Source organism: Pituophis catenifer, unplaced genomic scaffold (assembly GCF_029215685.1).
Source record: "Pituophis catenifer annectens isolate HBS135680 unplaced genomic scaffold, rPitCat1.0.hap2 SCAF_6, whole genome shotgun sequence".
NCBI lineage: Eukaryota > Metazoa > Chordata > Lepidosauria > Squamata > Colubridae > Pituophis > Pituophis catenifer.
This window is the reverse complement of record NW_027256886.1, coordinates 78,869,490-78,893,517: the sequence shown is the minus strand read 5'-3', so window position 1 is coordinate 78,893,517 and position 24,028 is coordinate 78,869,490. Positions and strand designations below refer to the sequence as shown.

Sequence of the window (24,028 nt, the reverse complement as noted above, 5' to 3'; positions counted from 1 at the left end):
TTTGGAACCATTATGCTAATTCAGAAGAACATTTTAGGGCTAGTGCACTTGAATTTTGGGTGTACAGCAGTATAATCCAAAGTACAATGCAATTTTTCACCTGGGTTGCATAAAACGAAATCCTTTCCTTGATTTGTGTAGTTTTTACTCTGTGATGAGCTCATTGCTATAACTAAATAAATATCAATGACTAAATAAATAACTCATTTAACACTTTAAATAAAGTAAATGGCATTAGACTAGGTTGCATTAAGTAACATGGGAATATGAGAGATGAATTTTGTAGCATCTGAAAACAACATTACAACAATTTCTACATCAGGTACAATAAACCCACAAGGCCTTATTTTTAACCTACCAAATCTCTGTTTTGATAAGAATTTGCCTATGTGAAGAAACAAACCAAATAGATTGCCTAGAAGATTGTTAATTCTTACTTAATTCTCCATCTGCCATTTCTCATAAGTAAACATTAAAGTAAAATTTTAGAAAATACACAGCATTGTACACTATTAAAGTAAATAATCAGTGCCTATGAAATTCACTTGTGTTAATAAATCCCAGTCATCTCTGAATACAAAGAGCAACATATGGGAGTACATAGCAAATATGATTTTTAACAAGAAATATGTTTCATTAATATGGACAAACATAGTGGTTTAAATAGAGCACTATACCCTGAAACTGACAAACAAGTCCTATGATGAGATAATCCTACTACAGACACCAGTAAAACCAAGAAGAGTCATATCCCACTTTTGCAAAGGTTGCTTACTGAAAATCAATTACAAAAGATCCTCTTCAACTCCCAGAATTCCTAGTCAGCATGCTCGAAGTACCGAATATATCTCCGTTTTCTTCAATGTTTTAAGGGCAAATTGTTGGCCCAGCTTCCAAATGTACAAATTAATTTCTTACAAACGAAATTCTTCCAAGCAGCAAACTACACGCCTAACATAGCCCTATGCTCGATACATGGCTATTGAGTGTTGAGAAAAAGGCCTGGCTAAATATTTTCAAAGACTGGCTAAAAATTTATCTTCAGCACCATGGCTGGTCCTTGCTTACATCTTGCTAGACATATTCCATTCCACCCAGAAACAGCAAATTGGAGACCAAGTTCAGCATGATAGTTTTGCCTCGGAAGCTTTTCTGACACTGGGACAAGTTCAAGTTATGACAGCTCTTAGACAAAGGATCCTTAATATAGGACTGCAAATCAAACATACCAAACTACCAGCTAGCTAGAATACAACAGGGACCTAGTTAAAATCTGTTTCAAACCAGCCCAGGATCTCAATCAGCTCGCAATAAATAAATTCCACGGAGCCTTGACATTGTTCTACCATTAGTGTTTTGGAGAACAAGTTTCAGCATCCACTGTATATGCAGAGAGAACTTGCCCCTATCAATTTGACAACAGTGAATCACTGGACACTGTGTTGCCATATTGTCACTTCTAAGAAGACAGCAAACTTCTGATCTAAAGTTTTGGTCGCCACGATGTAAAAAAGATGTTGAGACTCTAGAAAGAGTGCAGAGAAGAGCAACAAAGATGATTAGGGGCCTGGAGGCTAAAACATATGAAGAACGGTTGCAGGAACTCGGTATGTCTAGTTTAATGAAAAGAAGGACTAGGGGTGACATGATAGCAGTGTTCCAATATCTCAGGGGTTGCCACAAAGAAGAGGGAGTCAAGCTATTCTCCAAAGCACCTGAGGGTAGAACAAGAAGCAATGGGGGTGGAAACTAATCAAGGAGAGAAGCAATTTAGAACTAAGGAGAAATTTCCTGACAGTTAGAACAATTCATCAGTGGAACAACTTGCCTCCAGAAGTTGTGAATGCTCCAACACTGGAAATTTTGAAGAAGATGTTGGATAACCATTTGTCTGAAGTGGTGTAGGTTTTCCTGTCTGGGCAGGGGGTTGGACTAGAAGACCTCCAAGGTCCCTTCCAACTCTGTTATTCTATTCTATTCTATTCTAATCAATTCTTAGACCATTTTCTGAGTAACCAGATTTTTTTTTTTATAGAAAACTCCTGGCAAATAACAACCCGAAATCAAAACATGCTTTTGCTAAGTTGGCATTTGAAGCCTGCAGAATTCATGCTTTTCAAGTGGAAAATCAATTTTGGATTCTGGTTGTATTGTGTAGACTAGAGTATTGCATGAAGCATTAGAGTGCTGCATTATTCTTACCTTGTTTTACTCTAAATGAAAAATGTTGCCTAGAACACTACAGGGATATATCTATATACTCGCCAGGAGTCAAGACTGACTCGAAGGAAAAAAATAAAAAATAACATCAGAGACTTTCATTATATCTTTTAATAAAACTGGAAGGCTAAAATAAAAATGATTTGTGTTCTGTTCTGCTGGCTTATTGTCGTAATGTGATTGTCAAGGGATTATAGAAATTATTTCAATCTAAAGAGACTTCAGGCATTTTCAGATCTGAAGGACTACACAGTGAATAAGCAACCAGGAAGGATAGCATTACAGGGACTAATCCTGCTCCAATGGTCATCGGTCCTTTGGATTGTCAGAACAGAGCCCCAAATTTATAGCTCTACATGTAGGGCACCTATGGATAATGGATGAATTCTGCCACTGTCCTCTTATACAAGTTCTCTAAGCACAAATTCCTATCTAACTAATACACTCCTCCATTAGATGGTGGGAATAGAAACGTTTCCTGTTCTGCATCAGCTTCCTTGAAATGTATTTGGATCAGAGGTGGGTTTCACATAATTTTACCACCGGTTCGCCGTGCACCAAAAATGTGAGCGAGCGCCTTCCACCAATGCGTGCGGCCTTCCGCGCATGTCCTTTGCTTGCGTACGTGGCTTGCACGCATGGGCATGGCTTAGAAATATGTAGCACCGGGGCAGGTGGGCAGGCGCAGGTCGCCACTACCGGTTCACATGAACCGGTCCGAACTGGCTGATACCACCATTGATTTGGATCCATATTCCAATAATGATCTGGATGAAAGGGAAAAATGGAAAAATGATCCCTATCATAGTTCTGTGAGCCTAAATATGTCACTGTACTTTCTATTGTACCAGATTCAAAAAAAAAAAATCTTCTCCCATTTATATTTATTTATTTATTATTTGGATTTATATGCCGCTCTATTTCCAAAAGGACTCAGGACGGCTCACAACAATAAAACACATATAGTCCAATCCTTCCTTTAAAAGTACCCAATAAAACTATAAAACTATAAAAACCATTAAAATCCCCTCTAAAACCCCTTCAGTTCAAGCCGGCCAGGCGAAATAGCCATGTTTTAAGGCCACGGCGGAAAGCGCTGACATAACAAGTTGAAGCAGAAAGAGCGGAAGCTTGATTTATTGCTGAGATGAACTTGTTATGTCAGCGCTGGAAGAAAGCCTAATTTGGAACGCTGACAGAGTGAAGGTGAGGGCCACCTGGAGCCCCAGGGGGTGCTGATTCCACAGGGCAGGTGCACCCACAGAGAAGGCCCGCTCCCTAGGGGTTGCCAGCCGACATTGTCTGGCCGACGGTACCCCAAGGAGGCCCTCCCTGTTGGAATGCACCGGGCGATGGGGAGCTGTTGCTGGCTGCAGATGGTCCGCCAAATACCCCGGGCCTAAGCCATGTAGGGCTTTATAGGTGATTACCAGCACCTTGAATCTCACCCGGAGGGCAACTGGTAGCCAATGCAGGTCCCGCAGGAGGGGTGGTTATAAAAGTTGCATAATTGAAATAAAAGAAAGATAGCATAACAGGACCCTTTCAAATCATTGGCCAACTTTCCATATGTACAAAATGACAAGAACTGTTTGGAAACCAGTACTAAATAAAAGATGCCACTAACTATTGGGTTAACTTTACTTTGGAGACAAAGTAGAAAATATACAGATTGGGGAAAAAAAGCAATGGAACAGTCACAGACTTACGTTATTCATGTACTCTGAAAGAAGGTCTTGAAGAGCTTGGCGGATGGCATTACACTCGGTGATGATGCGCTCACGGTGAAGGTCACGAGTACAGGACGAATCGGCTAATAAAGCAGCTCCACTGATAATTCCCTCCAAACGTTTTTCAAGTGATGGCCTTATTTGGTCTTCACTTACAGTGATAGAATCCAAGGCAACCAAACTCTAGGAAAAGAGTTAAAAAGAATATCAAGGAAGCTTAGATTAAACTCTAGGAAGACATTGAAAATGCTCATCCATAGACATCTGGGCTATCTAGAAACATCAACTCTAATGATAGCTTCATATAACATTGAGCTCCTTCAACAGAAGCAGGTCAGTTACTTGAGGATTCTTTTGGGTTGGTGTTTCTTGCTGGAGCAGCAGGTGGAACCTTTGCTCAGCTTAGATTAGTGTCCAAGTTCAGCTGAACCTGGACTTGTGGAGTCCTGATTATGGTGACTCATGTCCTTATCGCTATGCAGATTGACTACTACTCACCCCTAGTACAAAGTATAGTAGCCAGGGTGCTCCTAGCACAGTATAGCATTGATTTAGTTGTTTCACTAGCTAATCATTGGCTTCCAAATCCAATTTAAAGTGCTGTTATTACATTCAAATCCATTTCTATTGTTGTTTGCGGGTGTTTTAGGTATTGTCTTCTCCAGAATTATTCTGAACATTCTGTTAGGCCCTCTTTTTGTGGTTGTTTCCTCAACAACATTTTTAGATGTAAGTTATCAGGACTTTATTCCTAGGACTCAGAATAGAATAGAATAGAATAGAATAGAATAGAATAGAATAGAATAGAATAGAATAGAATAGAATAGAATAGAATAGAATAGAACAGAATAACAGAGTTGGAAGGGACCTTGGAGGTCTTCTAGTCCAACCCCCTGCCCAGGCAGGAAAACCTACACCACTTCAGACATATGGTTATCCAACATCTTCTTCAAAACTTCTAGTGTTGGAGTATTCACAACTTCTGGAGGCAAGTTGTTCCACTGATTAATTGTTCTAACTGTCAGGAAATTTCTCCTTAGTTCTAAGTTGCTTCTCTCCTTGATTAGTTTCCACCCGTTGCTTCTTGTTCTGCCCTCAGGTGCTTTGGAGAATAGTTTGACTCCCTCTTCTTTGTGGCAGCCCCTGAGATATTGGAACACTGCTATCATGTCTCCCCTAGTCCTTCTTTTCATTAAACTAGACATACCCAGTTCCTTCAACTGTTCTTCATATGTTTTAGCCTCCAGTCCCCTAATTATCTTGGTTGCTCTTCTCTGCACTCTTTCTAGAGTCTCCACATCTTTTTTACATTGTGGCGACTAAAACTGAATGCAGTATTCCAAGTGTGGCCTTACCAAGGCATTATAAAGTGGTATTAACACTTCACGTGATCTTGATTCTATCCCTCTGGACTGAGAGAGAGTAACAAATCAAAGGCTAGCTAATATGCCTAAAGCAGGACTAGTACTCGCATAATCTCCCAGTTTTTAATCCAATGCTTTTAACCACTACACCAAATTGATTCTCTTAGATCATATAAAAAAAGCCTTCCCAGGGCTCTGCCTTTAAAGGAGACGAGGTGATTATAAACCATAAGGCAGGCCTTCTCTAATGTAGCCTTAACTTTTTGGAACAACATAACCTCTTCCTCTCGCTTTTAAGATGCAGCTGGCATCCTTTTTACGGACATTTCATAATGCTTTGAAAAAAAATTCAGCTTTCAAAAATTGGCTATGGCTGGGCAGCTACTGCTCCTTGCTTGAGGAGCAAGCTATGTTTGAGATTTATCTGTGTTTGAGATTTATCTTCTATATGGTGGAATATTATATTTTGCTTGGCGGACAGCTTTTATTATTTTTAGTAGTTTTCTATTAAAAAAAATACAACTTTTTTCTATTTCTGTACATTGTTTAGGATATGGTTGTATGGGCAGTGTAAAAATACTATTAATGGGGAGTAAAACCATAGTTTGATCTTTTCATACAAAGTGGTGAGCCTTTTCTATAACTGCAACCTAACGATGGAAATACTTTCTTATGTAGATCATTCTAGCTGCCTATTTATTATAACTGAGATCATATATTATAATTTATATGGAGTTCACATTTTTAAACTTTGCCTAATCATTTATTGTGGTGAATGAGCCCGTTTTTTGTTCCTATCTTTGCTATTTATTCATAATGTTAGTATGCTTTCTTGCTATTTTTATTTTAATATTTAATTTCACTTCAAATCATAAAAGGAGATAGGACAAAATTCACATAAAGATATTCATGCCAACAAATTCATGCCAGCCTTACTCATGTTTGAATGTTTCCCCGCTTTTGGGTCTCTTTAACCTTCATTTAAAAAAAAAATCAGTAACAACAAAAATCAAGTAAAATTGAACATTCTTATTCAGATGACATTAAATTAGTCATTTCAGAGCAACAGGAAAAACATAATTTTGCATAAAATAAAAAAGATCAATCCATTTCAGGAATATCTACTTCATGTAGACATGCAGCGGCAACTACTGTGTTTCCCCAAAAATAAGACCAGGTCTTGTATTAATTTTTGCTCCAAAAAACGCACTAGGGCTTATTTTCTGTTTAGGTCTTATTTTTGGAGAAATTTGGCACTAAATGCATCCATCGGGATGACAATCTTAACTGGGGCTTATTTTGGGGGTAGGGCTTATATTACAAGCATCCTGAAAAATCATGCTAGGACTTATTTTTCGGTTGGGTCTTATTTTCGGGGAAACAGGGTAGAATAGAATTTTGGATTTCATCTGAAGTCTTTCACATCTACATCAGAAGTGCACATACAAATCCCTGAGCCTCATGCATCCCCCTTTCAGACCAAACTGGATATTTTACATCCAACTGAAACTTAATTTTACCTCTTAAATCTACACAAATCAAGACCTACTTTATTTCTATTCCTGAATTGTAGCCCTCAATATTCTTGGCAAGACTTCAGGTCTACCAAGTTGAATACAGTACTTTGCTCTAAATTATCTTAGGCTACAATACTCTTTATTCTTGATCCTTGGCCATTCTAACTCAAGCTATTGGGCATTGAAGTTCAAAACTGTAAAGGTTGGGGGGATGGTAGCCTAAGTGGAAATAATAGAACATAATAGGTTTTCCTCAGCTATTTTCATAATCTTATTTCACTACGTGATTTACTGGTGTAGTAAGTTAGCACCCATCCCTCTCCTAGAAAAATGAAATATTCTAGGAAATATTAAAAAGGCAGAATATTATACCTCCCTGGATGAGAAATGGAGAAATATGTTTTTAGGCATGAAGCAGACTCACTCTTAATAGCCCCCACCCTCCTCAATAGCCCACAGCAGATGTCAGCACTTAAGAGATAAAGAGATAGCTAGGTCTATTCATAAGCAAATGCCCTCACCCAAGATCCAACAAAGATAGGATTAGCCCTCTACTCATTTAGCAACAGAATTCACCACATGGCACCTGGGGAGATTGCATCACCCAGCAAGGCTCAACCAAGCCTGGAACTCAAAAGACAACCTACAAAGTTACCCCTGCATGGTCCCATGGGAGCCTGACAACCAATCAGAATACAAGCTCAAATTCAAAGCCCAACAGAGAGTATAAATCTATCTATCTATCTCTCACCGATGTGCTTTTTTGCCTAGGACCTCAAAACCACGTGGTTCTGTCCACCATTAAACCATCTTTTCCAGCAGTCTCCATGTTTTCAGTGTCTTTCTCCCCACTTGGAACTGAACCCAGATGGACATTTCTTCCAACACTGGTTATCACTATCATCTGCCAATGTCAACCTAGCTGGAGGCAGGGGTAGGGGATTGCAAGTATTAAGAGTTGTTATTCCAGAACCAAGCTAGGGAAGGTTAATTTATTCTAATATTCAAGGTAAGAAATTTTCAACATACTGATAGGAAACAGAAACAATGTTAAGCAAGGCTCTTTCGTTCTCTTTGTATGTTAAAAGGAAGTCTGAAAATCATTTTGAACAATGTATGTGGGTAAATAACTTCACATTGAAGTTCTCCTCTGCTGTCAATAATTTTGTGCTGTAGACTCATAGGAACAAAGTTACACCGGTGCTGTGTTGCATGCTTTCAATGTCAAGTGATAATTCTCTATTCAGGCTTTTAAAATATTCAAATACTATTTAAATTTATTGGCTTGCAATTATATTGGATGAGCTACTTTTCCTAGACACAATTCCTGTTTTCAGGCTGAACCTGATAGGCTAGATAGAAAACAGAAAAAAATAGATGGTAGCGTACTACTACCATTCCTCTCTTCAGAAACAGCCAGTGCTTATAAATTATCCCGCGGATGTTATTTTTGAAAGTAACATCACATATATCCCAAAAATAATAAAAACAAGACTCATTGCTGAATCAATGGATTTTTAATGGGAAATTATTTCATAAGTTTAAGAATCATGCTGCATCAAACAAACTGATCTTAGATGTACTTTTTTCAGAGGAATAGTTCATTTCAACTTCTACAAATGTCAGTTCTTTTCTAATTTTTTTCATGTGATTGAGTCCTTGTTATTAAAAATGCAGCCTCTTATCTTTCAAACTATGATTTAAGGTAAATTATAGACATCATTGTCCATATATTCTCCCCATTTATCTAGCATTATATTATGCCCAACTTTTTATGGCCCATTTTACCATACACTCTTTAACGTATTCCTTCACACGGTGACGGTTGAGAGGATTGTGACTTGCCAAACACTGGAAAGAGAAAGAGATGCTGACTGTTGAAGAGTGGATTTTGAAATTGACTGAATTAAGTAGAGAGGGCAAAATTAAATGTTTTGATTAGAGATAATGGGCTAAACATAAGAGACTGGACACTGTGGACTTTCTATGTGCTAAATATAATAAATACAATGCATGTATGCATGTATGTAAAAGGAGAGGAGAATTTATTGCTTTTTCGTTTCTTTCAGCACCCAGCCAGGGTAGATCCTACATGTTACATGTTAAATTTAATTGACCACTTTTTCCTCATTTTTAGTACACTGGTTGCTTTTTTTTTCTTTTTTGTTGTTGTTAGGGTTGAATGTAAGTTTTTGTTCTCTTTCATTTGGTTTGTTTGTTTTACTGTTTCGTATTTTATTTTCTGTGTACTCTATACTGTCACCCTGCCTATTTAACTTATATGCAGAGCACATCATGAGAAAGGCTGGGCTAGATGAATCAAAAGTTGGAATTAAGATTGCTGGGAGAAATATTAACAACCTCAGATATGCAGATGATACCACTCTAATGGCAGAAAGTGAAGAGAAGCTAAAGAGCCTCTTGATGCGGGTGAAGAAGGAGAGTGCAAAAGTTGGCTTGAAACTCAAAATTAAGAAAACTAAGATCATGGCATCCAGCCCTCTCAATTCCTAGCAAATAGATGGGGAAGAAATGGAGGTAGTGACAGATTTTATTTTACTGGGCTCCAAGATCACCGCAGATGGGGACTGCAGCCAAGAAATTAAAAGATGCTTGCTCCTGGGGAGGAAAGCTATGGCAAATCTAGACAGCATATTAAAAAGCAGAGATATCACCCTGCCAACAAAAGTGTGTATAGTCAAGGCTATGGTTTTCCCAGTTGCAATGTATGGCTGTGAAAGTTGGACCATAAGGAAGGCTGAGTGCCAAAGAATTGAGGCCTTTGAACTGCTGGAGAAGACTCCTGTGAGTCCCTTGGACTGCAAGGTGACCAAACCAGTCAATCCTAGAGATCAACCCTGACTGCTCTTTAGAAGGCCAGATCCTGAAGATGAAACTCAAATCCTTTGGCCACCCAATGAGAAGGAAGGACTCACTGGAGAAGAGCTGGGAACAATTGAGGGCAAAAGAAAAAGGGGACGGCAGAGAACGAGGTGGCTGGATGGAGCCACTGAAGCAGTAGGCGTGAGCTTAAATGGACTCCAGAGAATGGTAGAGGACAGGAAGGCCTGGAGGAACATTGGCCATGGGATCGCAATGGGTCGGACATGACCGCAACTAACAACAACAACAATTTTATTTTCTATGATAAAACAATAAATATAAAGAAAAAAATGCAGCCTCTTACAATAGGAATTCACAAATTCAGGACTATGGCTTCCTGTGTTGCATAATTATTAGAATAAATATATGAATACACAGATAAATAGCAGGACTGTACAGTTCAGTTGCTTCCAAATGCCCAGGGCCACTAATCAAATACCTATCTAAACTCTTTAAAGCAGCTTCATCTTTTCCAAGGATCACACAGCTGAGAAAGGCAACCAGGGAAAAGACACAGCTGCTTTAAACAGATGCAGACAGATGCTATATTTGCACTGCTACAACCCTTTTGGAAACTAAACCCAAAGCATCACACAGTTCTAACAGATATCCTTTTATGAGTTTCATTAATTCAGCAAGTATTTTGGCTACTGGAATATTTTGTTCAACAAACATGTTTTATTATTTCAATATTTCTCTTTGTCGCTCACTCTTGTATATCTGTATGTATGTATGTATGTATGTATGTATGTATGTATGTATGTGTATGTTAAATCTGTTAAACTCTGTTTCTTCCAAAATGATACAAGATCGCTTTTTTAACAAAATAAAACAAAAAACAATACGAACCATATAATGTGCAAATTAAAGAGAGTAGCTCCTAATTCATGAAAATTGCAACAGGCATTATAAATTCATAAAGTTATTAACATTCGTTCATCTTGGGTTTTTTTTTTTTTTTCCTCTTGGAACTTCTCACAGCAGGGCAGGTACGGTTGATTGCAAAGGGGAACTTTAGCGTTAGAAAGCCAGACTCAAGGAGTCTTTTCCAATTACTATGGAAATGCTTGAGAATTAGTAATATTTAATCAAAGAAGAAATATCTTTTGCTGCTGCTTCTTTCACAAAAGATAATCAAACCATACTACAACCGTTTACACTTAATGTAGGGGAAGGAAATAATTTTGAAAATTAAGCCAGTACTTGTCAAGCTTGACCATTTAAGGTATGTGGACTTCAATAATCAGAATTCTGGAAGTGGAAGTCCACATGTCTTAAAAGTTGCTTGACAACTTGAGAAACACTGAATTAGACTGCACATTTGTGCTGTAATATCAGAACAAATAAATTAAATTCGAAATGTCTCACTGCTGGGGGATTTACTCTGGCCCAAGCATGGGATTGTCACACACATTTTCAACCTAGATGATCTGAGCAGAGAGGGTTTCTAGGGAGGAAAAGCCTCATCCTGATGCAAAGTCATCCAGTGGTGGGCTGCTGCATGGTCGCAAGGGTTCGGACGAACCTTTAGCTCTGATTGCTGGCTGGGCCCGCCCACTGCCCCTGTGCTATGCTTTCCATTTATAACTAACTTTCTGGCTCGTTGGCTGACCCATCTGTGATCTGCACCACCCCTGCTGTACTCACCGGAGCTGCCTGAGTTGATTAGGAGTATGTTTGAGGCTCCGTTTCTCTCCCAAAGGGGCGCGTGCAAGCGAAGCGAACATGCGCGTGCACGCTCACAACCAGTGAACTCTTTGTTAAAGTAAGTGCAGCCCACCTCTGAAGCAATCCATCAGACATCCAGCCCTTGATTATCAATGGAGACAAAGTGGAGCAAGTGGCCAGTTTTAAGTTTTTGGGAGTTGTCATAAAAGAGGACCTGACCTGGGCCGCTCACATTGCAGCACTGGTCAAAAGGGCCCAGCAGAGATTATACTACCTGAGACTTCTCAGTAAAACAACAACTGAATGAAAAACTGCTGCACTATAGAGAGTATTTTAACTTACTCCACCTGTGTATGGTTTGTTAATTGCACAGTGGCAGATAGGACAGCGCTCCAGAGGGTTAAGGTCATTGCCCAGAGGATCATTAGTTGCCCTCTCCCCTCCATGGAAGAGCTTCATAACTCCCGTTGCCTTACGAAAATTCAAAACATTCTTAAGGATCCATCTCATCCTGGACACCCTTTTTTTTTTTTTTTGAACTATTACCATCTGGCAGACGGTACAGGACAATAAAAACAAAGACAAATAGGCTGAAAAACAGCTTCTATCCCAGAGCAATAACTATATTGAACTCTACTGTATAGTGTAATATTAATGCAGTATCAGGGGTTTTCAATTCAATTGTATAGAATGTGAAGGATGTGCGCTTTTGTTTTATTTTTATCGCTTTGTTATGTATGATGTACACTGAAGATGGCATTTAATTTCCTTGTACGAGGTGCAATGACAGTAAAGTAAACTAAAGTCTCACTCTCGTTTCATCTCTAAATTGAAACTCAGGCAGTGGTGGGGTGCTCCCGGTTCTGTCTGGTTCTTTAGAACTGGTAGTAAAAGCGGCGGGAGGCTCCGCCCACCTGCCCAGATGTCATAATTGATTATCTGCACAAGCGCAGAAGCACACGTGCTCCGACAAGCAAAGCGAGCATGCACGCACACTCCTGTTGCGAACCAGTAGTAAAGGTAAGTAGAACCCACCCCTGAACTCAGGGCTGCTTCAACAGTATAGGGCAGGACAGAAAGACACTGCAAAGGTCTATTCTAAACCTGAGCTCTGTCATCCATTTTATTTTAGCATGTCTAGAAGCCAATGGGTACTTCAAGGTAAGTGGCTCACAGAGGGAGAGCCAGTTACTAGGTTGATAAATATTCAGGTGACATGTACTATTATGTTAATATTTCTAAAACCTCTTAACCAGTCCATAACATTTCAAAGCTTGTCATGTTTAGGAACTGACTCTGCAGTTTAATTTAAGGCAAGTACCACTTTACAGTTAAAAACTCTTGGTGACATTTGTTAAGCTTACTCAGGCAGTGCTATCACGGATGTCCCAAGTCTCCTTAATTTTCTTTATAGTTTATTTGTGCGCTGCAGAAGAAAAGATAAATCCTATGGAGAAAGGCAATGAAAACTTCAGACAAGATCACAGAGATAAGGACATTTCAATGCCTGAAATCCAAAATGTTAAAAGCAATCGTTTTTCTCTTGGTAAAAGCACAGACGTGAAAGCTGAACACTGAGAAAAAGCAAGAGTAAGCAAATAGATTTATTTCATTTTTTTTATTAAAAAGTATCACAGACTGCAAGAAAAAATTATCAAGGACGAAATATAGGTGATAAACAGAATCTCACAAAGAGGTAGTCCTTGACTTATAACAGTTCATATAGTGACCATTCAAAGTTACATTGGCACTGAAAAATGTGACTTTTGAATGTTTTTCAAAGTTACGACCTTTGCGGCATCCCCTTGATCATGTGATCAAAATCCAGATCAGTGGTGGGTTCCTCCCGGTTCGACCCGGTTCGGCCGAGCTGGTAGCAGTGACGATATGACGTCACCGAACCGGTTCTCTTTGTTCGGGAGCTGGGGCCCCCTCTCTGCCCCCCCCCGTGTTATTCTTACCTTTTATTTGGCCCCACCCCCAATCTATTGCTGCCTCCCGAGTCCCAGCTGATTGGCTAGAAGGAAAAAACTGTTTAAACTCTTGCCGCGGGGCTTCAAAGGACCACCCTACAGCTGATCAGTGTTAAAAGGCAGTGTGGTGGTAGACAGGTGCCTCCAAAAACAAATGAGTAGACTGGTGGCTCCAAAAACAAATGAGTAGACTGGTGCCTCCAAAAACAAATGAGTAGACTGGTGCCTCCAAAAACAAATGAGTAGTCTGGTGCCTCCAAAAATAAATGAGTAGACCGGTGCCTCCAAAAACAAATGGGTAGACCAGTACAGCTCTGCAAGCAGTTAAAAGCCTGGTAGACCAGTATCTCTGCTAAATCCTAAAGAACTGTCATATGACCATCAAGCCACACCCACAAAATAAGCCATGCCCACAGAACCAGTAGTAAAAAAATTTAGAACCCACCCCTGATCCAGATGCTTGGCAACTGGTTCATACTTATAACCACTGCTGTGTCCCAAAGTCATGTGACCCCCTTTTGCCACCTTCTGTCAAGCGAAGTCAATGGGGAAGCCAGATTCCAACCATGGTTAGTAACCATGTACTAACTTATCAGCTGCAGTGATTCACTTAACAACCTATGGCCAGAAAGTTTGTAAAACGGAGCAAAAATCACTTAACACATCTCACTTTTGGCCTCAATTGGGGTCGTATAAGTGGAAGACTACCCATACTTTGGGCAAGTTGATGTAAAAGGGTGAAGGACTAGAAAACAATGATAATGCTTGGCAAGCAAAATTGGAAGATAATGCATAAAATAGATGAAAAGAATGTGAGATATTTCAGTAATGTCCTTGGAAGAGCTATACATTTTTATTAGGATAAATCAAAATGCAAAAATGATCCCTGCAATAGCCTGACTTGATAGTATCTACCTATTATGCCAAAGGCAGCGCAATAAATAATAGCAAGAAAGGCCATGATAATTTACCTGCTTAAAACTATTTTGGTATTGGAACTGGTTAATTAAAGCATTATAGCACTGGATAATACACAGAGTGAAAAAAAAAAACCAAACAAAAGGATTTTTTAATGAGAAATGAAAACGTATTCAAATATATTTTCATGTCCTTTAGGGAGCTTATTTGCTGTATTATAAATAGTTTCTTCTAACTATAGATTGCATTTCAAGGAGAATCTTCCAGAGATGCTCAAGACTGCTAAGGGTGATCCAGATTCCAGTTTCCTCAATAAGTAGCTAAGGCATATAAATATGTTCATGCCAACAATTAACTTATAAGGGTCTCTAAAGACCACTGTCTTGCAATCCCTCCGATAATTACGATCTCTCTATTTCTTTGCCACCTTAAAAAGAATGGTGGTGAGGAACTTGCTTAAGAAGCTATTTTTGCAGCTGATTGATTTTAACAACTATTGGCAGATGTCCAGTATTCCATATTAAGCAAGCTGGATAGAGACACTGGCACTGCAGCTCTAGAAACTCTTAGATGAAAAAGATGATTTTTTCCCCCCAGGATTTGCAAGAATAAACTGAAGCTGAACTCGGACACAATGGAGTTATTATTCATCCAGCCCTTGATAAGCAAGAGCCATGGTGGCACAGTGGTTAGAGTGCAGTACTGCACATTACTTCTGCTGACTGCTGATTGCCAGCAGTTTGGCAGTTCAAGTCCCACTGGGTCAAGGTTGACTCAGCCTTCCATTCTTCCGAGGTGGGTAAAATGAGGGAGCAAGATGCTGACCTTGTAAGCTGGAAAGCACTGTGAAGCGGTATATAAGTCTAAGTGCTATTGCTATTACTGTATGGATTCTGGGGGCTCCTCATCCGGATTTAGTGGATATATCTGATCTGGATGAGAATTGCGCTCCATTAACGAAAGGGTTAGAATCCAGCAATCTTCTGGAACAGCTGCTACTAGAAGAGCCTTTTATCAAGTCTGAATTAATGCAACATGTCCTTCATGGAACAACTCGTGAAAATGGCCCATGGACTCCTCCATAGGCTTCCCATTATTTTAATGTTCAAAATAGCTTCACTTTGTTACCAGTAGTATTCTGAACTGTAATCTTTTTTAAATCAATTATGGGACTTAAATGACTGCCCATCTTATGTGCCATAGCTCTGAGTGGCGTATGCCAACAGTGATAAAACATAAAAGAAACCATAGACAAGAGTATCCAAAAAAATGACTCCCAAGCTCTAAAATTATCAGATTGCTAACTATCAGATTGGGAGATCAAAACTGGAAAAGATGCAGTAATGGCACAATTGACAGTACAATATATGTCCATAACACACATTTAATCAAATTTAAGCAAGAATGGCTCTCAGAGGTATTACACATTACACAGCAGGGCAAATGTAGACGCATTTGGTATGTGGTTTTGAGGAAGAAAGTTATGGACTATTGAAAAATAATACCTGAAAGGATTCAAATAGATACTAGCAATAATCTTCAGTGTTTAAGGTAAAGCGCACAGTATATATCTATGTGGTGGCTGGCAATTGGAGAAATAAACAAAAGGGAAAGAAAAATATGTAACTAGAAAGTTTTCACATTACATTTTTATGTTTTATTCATGCTTAGAAGTTTTCTTGATTTGTTATTCAGCTGTTACTATGCAATGTAGACGGTTTCCCTTTGAATTATTTTTATTATATTATCTGTATATTGCTTTTTACTATTTTTATTATTAAAATAAATACCGTATTTTTCGGAGTATAAAACGCACCTTTTCCCCCCAAAAAAGAGGGTGAAAATCTGGGTGTGTCTTATACTCCGAATGTAGCCCCACCCAGCTTCTCAAACGGAGGTTTCAGAGGCTGAAAAAAGCATCAGAAATGAAGCTTCAGAAAACAAGCCCCCAAACAGAGCTTCAGAGGCTTTTTTTTTTTCTGAAGCTCTGTTTCGGAGGCTTTCAGAGGCAGGAAAAAAAGTTTTTTTTTCTGAAACAGAGTTTCAGAAGTTTCAGAGGCAGGAAAAAAAGCAAAAAAAAAAAAAGCAAGGCACAGAGCTCACAACCAAGGAACCTGTTGCTAAAATTCACCTCTGGGAACAGCTGATTGGGGGTATTCCGGCCGGTCCACCTGCCAATCAGCTTTTTTCTTATTTTCCTCCCCAAAAACTAAGGTGTGTCTTATACTCCAGTGCGTCTTATACTCTGAAAAATACGGTATATATATTTTAAAAACCCAAACACAACCCTGCTCTTTTCCAGCCATGTATTTATGTTGTGCACACTCCTCGTGCTATTGCTGACTATTCATTTTTCCTGCTGGAAGCCAACCACCCTGGCTGAGACCACATCCAACATCTACACACCATCTCTCAGAGCCTTAATGGGACACCTGTATGTTTGACAAGGGCAATCAATTCTACTTCCCCATAGCAGACACTTAATATAGAATAAAGTGCCACTGGAATTAAAATCTGCTCACTCTTTGCTAGAGGCTCAGCACACAGACATTATTTACCTAGGCCTTTAAATGCTGCTGCTTTATTCATGCCTTTATTCATCATGTTTTAAATACTATTCTCATGTCTATTTTTACTGCATCTTTATAAGTAGCCAAAAGCTGTTAGAGAAGAAATAGGCAGCAAGTAGATTTCTATAGGAATTCTAAACACACCCCGTTTCTGATCTTCCTTACTGACAGGAAATCTGAAGAGAGCCAGAATCCCACATAGTGATTTATGAATCGGTGTGCACCTTCCAAGTGTTACATTTTGGAGTGACAATCTTGAGCTATTTCTCCCATAACACTAACACTGAATTAGAAACGCAGCCCATGCATAGATGCTCCCGACATAGTGAGAGTTGTATTATGTGTCGAGGTTCAAAGCATTCACTTTCCAAAGTGATAGATCCTGTGAGGTGAGATGTCTCCAGAGGTGGGATTCTACCAGTTTGGGCAAACCGGTAGCTCTGACGATCAGCTGGGAGCGAACTGGTTCACTCTGACAATCAGGTGGGCCCGCCCGTCCACCCCCGTGCTTTACTGACCTCAGCTGATTTACGCAGTAGAGCGGATTGCCGTGCCTCAGCTGTGTTACTCCGCAGCAGTAAAGCGGAAGGTAAATTTTCATAAAACTGCTCACGCATGCAAAGCGCGCGATCACTGAACTGGTTAAACCAGTGGGATCCCGCCATTGGATGTCTCCTAACATCCTATTCTTCAGATGTGTTGAAATACAACTCTCAGAATCTCCAATGAGCAAAACAATGCTGACTGGGAATTATGGGTGTTATAGTTCATCACGTCTAAAAAGCATTAAACATGGCAAAATCCTGGGAAGATTTCAAAGGGTTTTTTTTTAATACACAATAGCACCAAATGCCAATATTGTGTAAATTTAATTTCAATTAAACATTCAATTCAGACAGGGAACTTAATAGCAATTTCTGTGAAAAGTTCATTCTTCCTAAATGAATTAATAGCATGAGAGAGATAGAAAATAAAGATCCATCTTAACTTATCAATAGGAATCTGCGTTGTGTTGGGCACCTCTGCACTGATCAGCTCCAAGGAGCCACAAAGAAATCAATACCAATGAGTGAGCATTTCCCACAGACAGATCTGATTAAACAGATTTTCTAATGTCCCTGCCTGAGTAATTCGTGCTTCTCACTCCAACAGAATTAATGTCTGCTAAGAAGCTTAGAACATTTAAGCTGAATGTTTAGGTAAAACAAAAATTACACTAATTTTCCAGTTTTATACAACAAGGTAAATAAATACAACTACATTCTAATCTTTAATTCAGGATAAAGGAATGTCAATTAAGTTTTGCTGAACCAAAATCCCAACAATATTCTGGGACAGATTTTTAAAGTATATGTCGGGCTTGGAAGCCATCTTTTGCATTGGATCTTCAGGCCTGCCACATTTACTACTGTGGGAAACTGCGAGAGGGGATGGTATGGAGCAAGGGTGATATATAGTCATAATAACATTCCGTTCTCAGAGCGACAAGGACATTTTGCCCTGCACCTGGAGGGGTGTGACTGGGAGGCATCTCCAGATGGGACGGTGCATTGATTGGACCATGTGATGGACATATGGGTGCTGGGCAGGGACTTGGACTTTCCTTTGGGTGGGGAAAACCTGGAAGCTTTCAGATTCGGGTTTTCTCAGATGTGCCAATATAACATCCCTAATAAAATGGAACTTTGGGGAACTTCAAACCTCGGAGTCTTCTTTTGTTGGAAGTGTTACTTGGAACCCTGACAGCATATTTCAAATATTTTAATCTGAAATCCAAAATGGAAGAGAAATACTGTTTCCACAAATAATACATACAGTAGTGGCCAAAATTGTGGAAACCTTTTGGGAAAGTGTATTTTTGAGGTTAGATGGCTAATAACGCCACTTTTTTTTTTTTTTTTTGGAGTTTCAAGATAATCCTATTCCACTGCTGGAATGGCCTGGGAATAGCCCAGACCTTAACCCAATTGAAAATCTATGGAGCCGACTAAAGAAACTTGTTAGTCAGAAGCCACCCAGCAATAAAACCCAGTTAATAGAAGCAATCATTCCATCTTGGTTTCACATTAACAGCTGCAGAACTAAAAGACTTGGTTCACTCCATGGGAAGACGTTGTAAGGCCGTAATTCATGCTAAAGGTTACCCAACTAAGTATTAACTGACTTGGTGATAATTTTTGTATCTCATTTTTTCTACGTGTTTCACTTTTCTTCTTTATACTGTAACTGCTATTCTAATAGCAAATCCTTCATAAAAGTTATTGCATTACATTCTTGATTCAATTATCCACTTAGGAAACGTTTCCCACAGTAATTACAGTATATAATCATACGTACTGTATGGACCATAATTTTCCTGCACAGACCAAGACTTCCTCATAGACATATTTCTTACTAGTTTCAAGATACTAGAGTTAAGATTTGGCATCAAAGCTACTTCACTTTACTTTAAAGGAAAAATGAATATATATGATGCTGAATACAATAACATGCTGTGATCTCCATACTATAGAAAGCAAATTTCAGAATACATTTCAATGATGCTTTTAACAACTCAGTCCTGTCCACTGGTCTGTCTCATTCCTAATAAAACGATGATGACAATTTACTGTCGTTAAACTATTCATTATACACCTGCAAAAGTATAGGAGCCAACACCTGCAAATACCTGATACCATTCCATTGAAGAGCCATCTGGGCCAAGAGCTGTTCCATTTTGCAACAAATGAATAGTAGAATCCTAACCTGGGCTCTAAACCAAGCACCCCTATAATCTGAATAAAACTGCAGACTGAGTCTGAAACAACATTTTTTTTTTTAATTTGATTTATATGCCGCCCTTCTCCGGAGACTCAGGGCGTCTTACAATGCGTTAAGCAATAGCCTTCATACTTTTGTATATTTATACAAAGTCATCTTATTGCCCCCACAAACTGAGTCCTCAATTTACCTACCTTAGAAAGGATGGAAGGCTGAGTCAACCTTGAGCCTGGTGAGATTCAAACTTACAGTAATTGCAGACAGCTGGTGTTAATCACAATGCTATCAGTCTGCTGAGCCACCAGGCTCTTATTTACTTGAATTTTAAAAATTAGAAATATACGCAATGTCCAAACCATCAACTAAGATTTGTGATTAATTGAAGAGGCTGATTAAAATATATTGCAAGAATTTTAAAAGAATGCTCAAGGGCCTACTTGACATAATCCACACTACAATAACTTTAACAAAGCTTTATAAATCGTTACTTCCACTTGCAACATGATGGTTTTTATTACTGACACAATGAAATGATTAAAATGTGCTGGGTTACATTTTTGGCAGTTTTCAGATTTACTTCTGATTTTGCCCAGCTATAAATTCTAGCTTAGTAGTATGAAAGATATTAAGGGAGCTTTTAGATGGTGCACTTTATTTGCATTGCACAAACAACATAGAGCAAAGGTTACTTCAGGCTCTTACCTAATGCCATTTTTTCCATAAATAAAGAAAAATGAAACACTTTTAAAGGAGTAAATAGTCAATCAATTTTGCTTTATCTATTCAGCCTGCTTTAGCTATGATTTACATTATAGGAGTAAACCAAGATAGAAAAGGCTATGAATAAAGGTGATTTAAGGAGGAACACATGGATGCTCTTTGCACATATAAAAACATGTTATTCCTCGGTCTGAAGTAGCAGCCCATCGGGGATATGCTGCTGGAACCAAATTGCCACATGTTAGCATCATGAGAGTTTTCACAAACTTTAGAATACACTCGCATACATCGATACAAACAAATATACAAGGGATGAACCTATAGACCTGCAGCTTCTATCATACCCAATGAGCCCATCCTATCATAAGGAATTTTTGGAACCACAGTCCAAGAAATAGTAAAATGGAAATCTAAGCAACATCTGTACCACTACTGCTTAGAGCGTGATGGCGAATAGAGGTGGCACACAGAGGAGGCACACTCTGTGGTACGTGCGCCATCGCCAGCTGCTCTTCTGGTTTCCAGCGCACGCATGCGTGTCAGCCAGCTGGTCTTTGTGCACACTGAGAAGATAAAGGTAAGTAAAGTGCAGGGGTGGGCAGGCAGGCCGACCTGATCCTCGGAGTGAACCGGTTCGCTACCAGTTCGCCCGAACCAGTCCAAACCGTTAGAATCCCACCAGAGATGGGTTTCAGCAGGTTTTGACAAGTTCTGGAGAACTGGTAGTGGAAATTTTGAGTAGTTTGGAGAACCGGTAGTAAAAATTCTGACTGGCCCCACCCCCATCTATTCTCTGCCTCCCAAGTCCCAGCTGATTGGGAGGAAATGGGCATTTTGCAGTAACTGTTCTGTGGATTGGGATCAGAATGGAGATTTTACAGTATCCTTCCCCTGCCACCAAGCCACACCCACCAAGTCATGCCACGCCCACCAAGCCACACCCACATAACCGGTAGTAAAAAAAATTGAAACCCACCACTGAATCCCACCCCTGCTCATGGATCATCCCTAATTTTTAGGGGGCAAAGAAAACAGACCTTCCCACAAAAAAAAAAAAAAAAAAAAAAAAAAGAGGAAGGCATGGATGCTATTCACCAAAAATAATAATCTAGAGGAGAAGAGAGTTTTAAAAAAATACTAGAGGGCAAAAAAAAAATCAACAAAATGGGATTTCTATAATAACAACCCCAAGTAAAATAAATTATGTTACTGAAAGATAATGTGATTGTCCTACCGCAAGTTCATCGAGAGCGCTTCCAAGAGAGGCTGACTGTGGGACTTGTTGAACTTTGGGATGTCCAATTCCTTGGGAGGCATTGGAGATGACATCAAGGGCATTTTGTATCTCCTTACAAACAGAGTCCTTGCTGGCAGTGAGAGAGTCGACATCGGAGTGCTCCAAGCAAGCGGAGCAAACTGAATGCAGCAGAGGCGAAGTCTCCTTCAGAGAAGCCCGTGCCGCTGCAATCTCATCTCGGTGACTGTTAGATTTTAAATCCTATCAGGAAAGACAAGATGGTTATTTTTAATATTATCCACATAAACCTTTCAAAAATTATTCAGGATAAAATATTCCAGAACAAGCATGAAAACTCTGCTGTCTTTTAAGCTGTCTGCTCAAGCATGGAAGGAAATATGGTCGCTTCGAGAGGTTAACTTTTACAAGTTCATCAGGCAATAAAACAGACTCTGTGATCATTTTTTTCAAACATTTCAAAGCAGACAAGTAATTTGTAACAAATTATTTCAATTTGTTCAACTTTTTTTCCACTGATAAATTGATTAACAAGTGTTCGTTAACTAATTTGTTCCTTTAGAATTTAGAATAACAGCTTTGGAAGGGACCTTGGAGGTCTTCTAGTCCAACCCCCTGCCCAGGCAGGAAACCCTACACCACTTCAGACAAATGCTTATCCAACATCTTCTTAAAAATTTCCAGTGTTGGAGCATTCGCAACGTTTGGAGGCAAGTTGTTCCACTGGTTAATTGTTCTCACTGTCAGGAAATTTCTCCTTAGTTCTAAATTGCTTCTCTCCTTGATTAGTTTCCACCCATTGCTTCTTGTTCTACCCTCAGGTGCTTTGGAGAATAGTTTGACACCCTCTTCTTTGTGGCAACCCCTAAGATATTGGAACACTGCTATCACGTCTCCCCTAGTCTTTCTTTTCATCAGACTAGACATATCTAGTTCCTGCAACTGTTCTTCATGTGTTTTAGCCTCCAGTCCCCTAATCATCTTTGTTGCTCTTCTCTCCACTCTTTCTAGAGTCTCAACATCTTTTTTACATCATGGCGACCAAAACTGAATGCAGTATTCCAAGTGTGGCCTTACCAAGGCATTATAAAGTGGTATTAACGCTTCACGTGATCTTGATTCTATCCCTCTGTTTATTCTATCCCTCTGCTTTCTAGCACATGGTATTGTAACAAGCCTTGGATGAAAGGAAAGACTTGTGCAAAAGGTGTAGGAAGAGATTTTGTCTTTTGTTTTTTTGAAATGCCCATTGAAAGTGTCCATTACTCAAGAGAACACCTTCCTGGATCAGTCAAATCAAGGCTTTCTTTACCTAAATTCATCTGAAATCTCATAAACAGATTATGATAGAAATAGGAAAAAATAGGGAAGTGGCTATTAAAAATGTGTAATAATCCTCCTATTCTTTTCATAGGAATAAATCCTCAACCTTAAATCACATAGAAATGTATCTTTTCCATTAAAGGGAAGGAAGAATCGGAGTATTATAACATATGGGGCAATTTTATCATTGGATAGAAAATGAATATGGACAAAAAGTGGTATAAAATTAAATAATTTTGGAAGAAAAAGTGTTTTAATAGGAGATATATTAAATTGAAATGTAAAAGCAAAGATATATATATATATATATATATATATATATATATATATATATATATATATTTAAAATGATGGTAAGCATTAAATATGATGACACAAAACTTGTAACCCAGATGACACACTGATTGATTAACTATGTAATGTTTGTTTTAAAAGAAAAAAAAGAAAAAACTTTTTATTTAAAAAAAAAAGAAATGTATATTTTCCTTACCCACTGAATTCTAACAATCCAGGGGCTGAAATACCACTCTCTCAGAGTCAGACACACCCAATAAGAATTTAATTCATGAAACAAAGATTAAAAAACAAAATTTCCACACACATATAGATATTTGCACACAAATACTTGTATAATCTTGCCTTTGCCAGATGAGATGTGGATAATGCATTTGGATTGTTTTCTCTGTGTTGAATTTTCTTATAGAAATGAAATTTAATTCTGTATAAACATCTAAAGCATTAGCGATGAGAAAAAAAAACCCAGAAATAAATTACATATCTCTCCTCAATATTGAGCTGATGTACAATATAGAAGGAACAAGTTATAGTTTCAAAGTCACTAATAATATGACTTTGTGAATATGACACTAATTTACCCAGTGGAGCACCAGAAACTGTTTTCAAGAAATGCAGAAACTGGAATCACTAAAGCCAATAAATATAACTCAGGAGAACCAGGATATTGGATTGCCAGGAGGAGGAGAAGAAGAAAGAGAATTTCTCCCAAATTGTTTGACATATTGCTCTGCTAACCAGCCAATTCACATTAAGGAACATAAAACCTCTAAACTGCCCTGCTTGTTCATAAACGAGATTCTGTGGCCATGTATCTCAGTGTCTTAAAGTAA

The 24,028-nt window shown here is 38.8% G+C and overlaps 1 protein-coding gene across 3 annotated transcripts in view; it reads right to left on the bottom strand.

Moving 5' to 3' along the window:
• CTNNA3 (catenin alpha 3) overlaps window positions 1-24,028 on the bottom strand; it is a 954,378-nt gene that overhangs the window by 742,331 nt on the left and 188,019 nt on the right. For all 3 annotated transcript variants that reach the window (XM_070945838.1, XM_070945840.1, XM_070945839.1), the window contains 2 exons: window positions 21,558-21,821; window positions 3,930-4,133 (listed from right to left, as the gene is read on the bottom strand). In XM_070945838.1, the coding sequence (XP_070801939.1) occupies window positions 3,930-4,133; window positions 21,558-21,821 (468 nt within the window). The remainder of the gene's footprint in view (window positions 1-3,929; window positions 4,134-21,557; window positions 21,822-24,028) is intronic.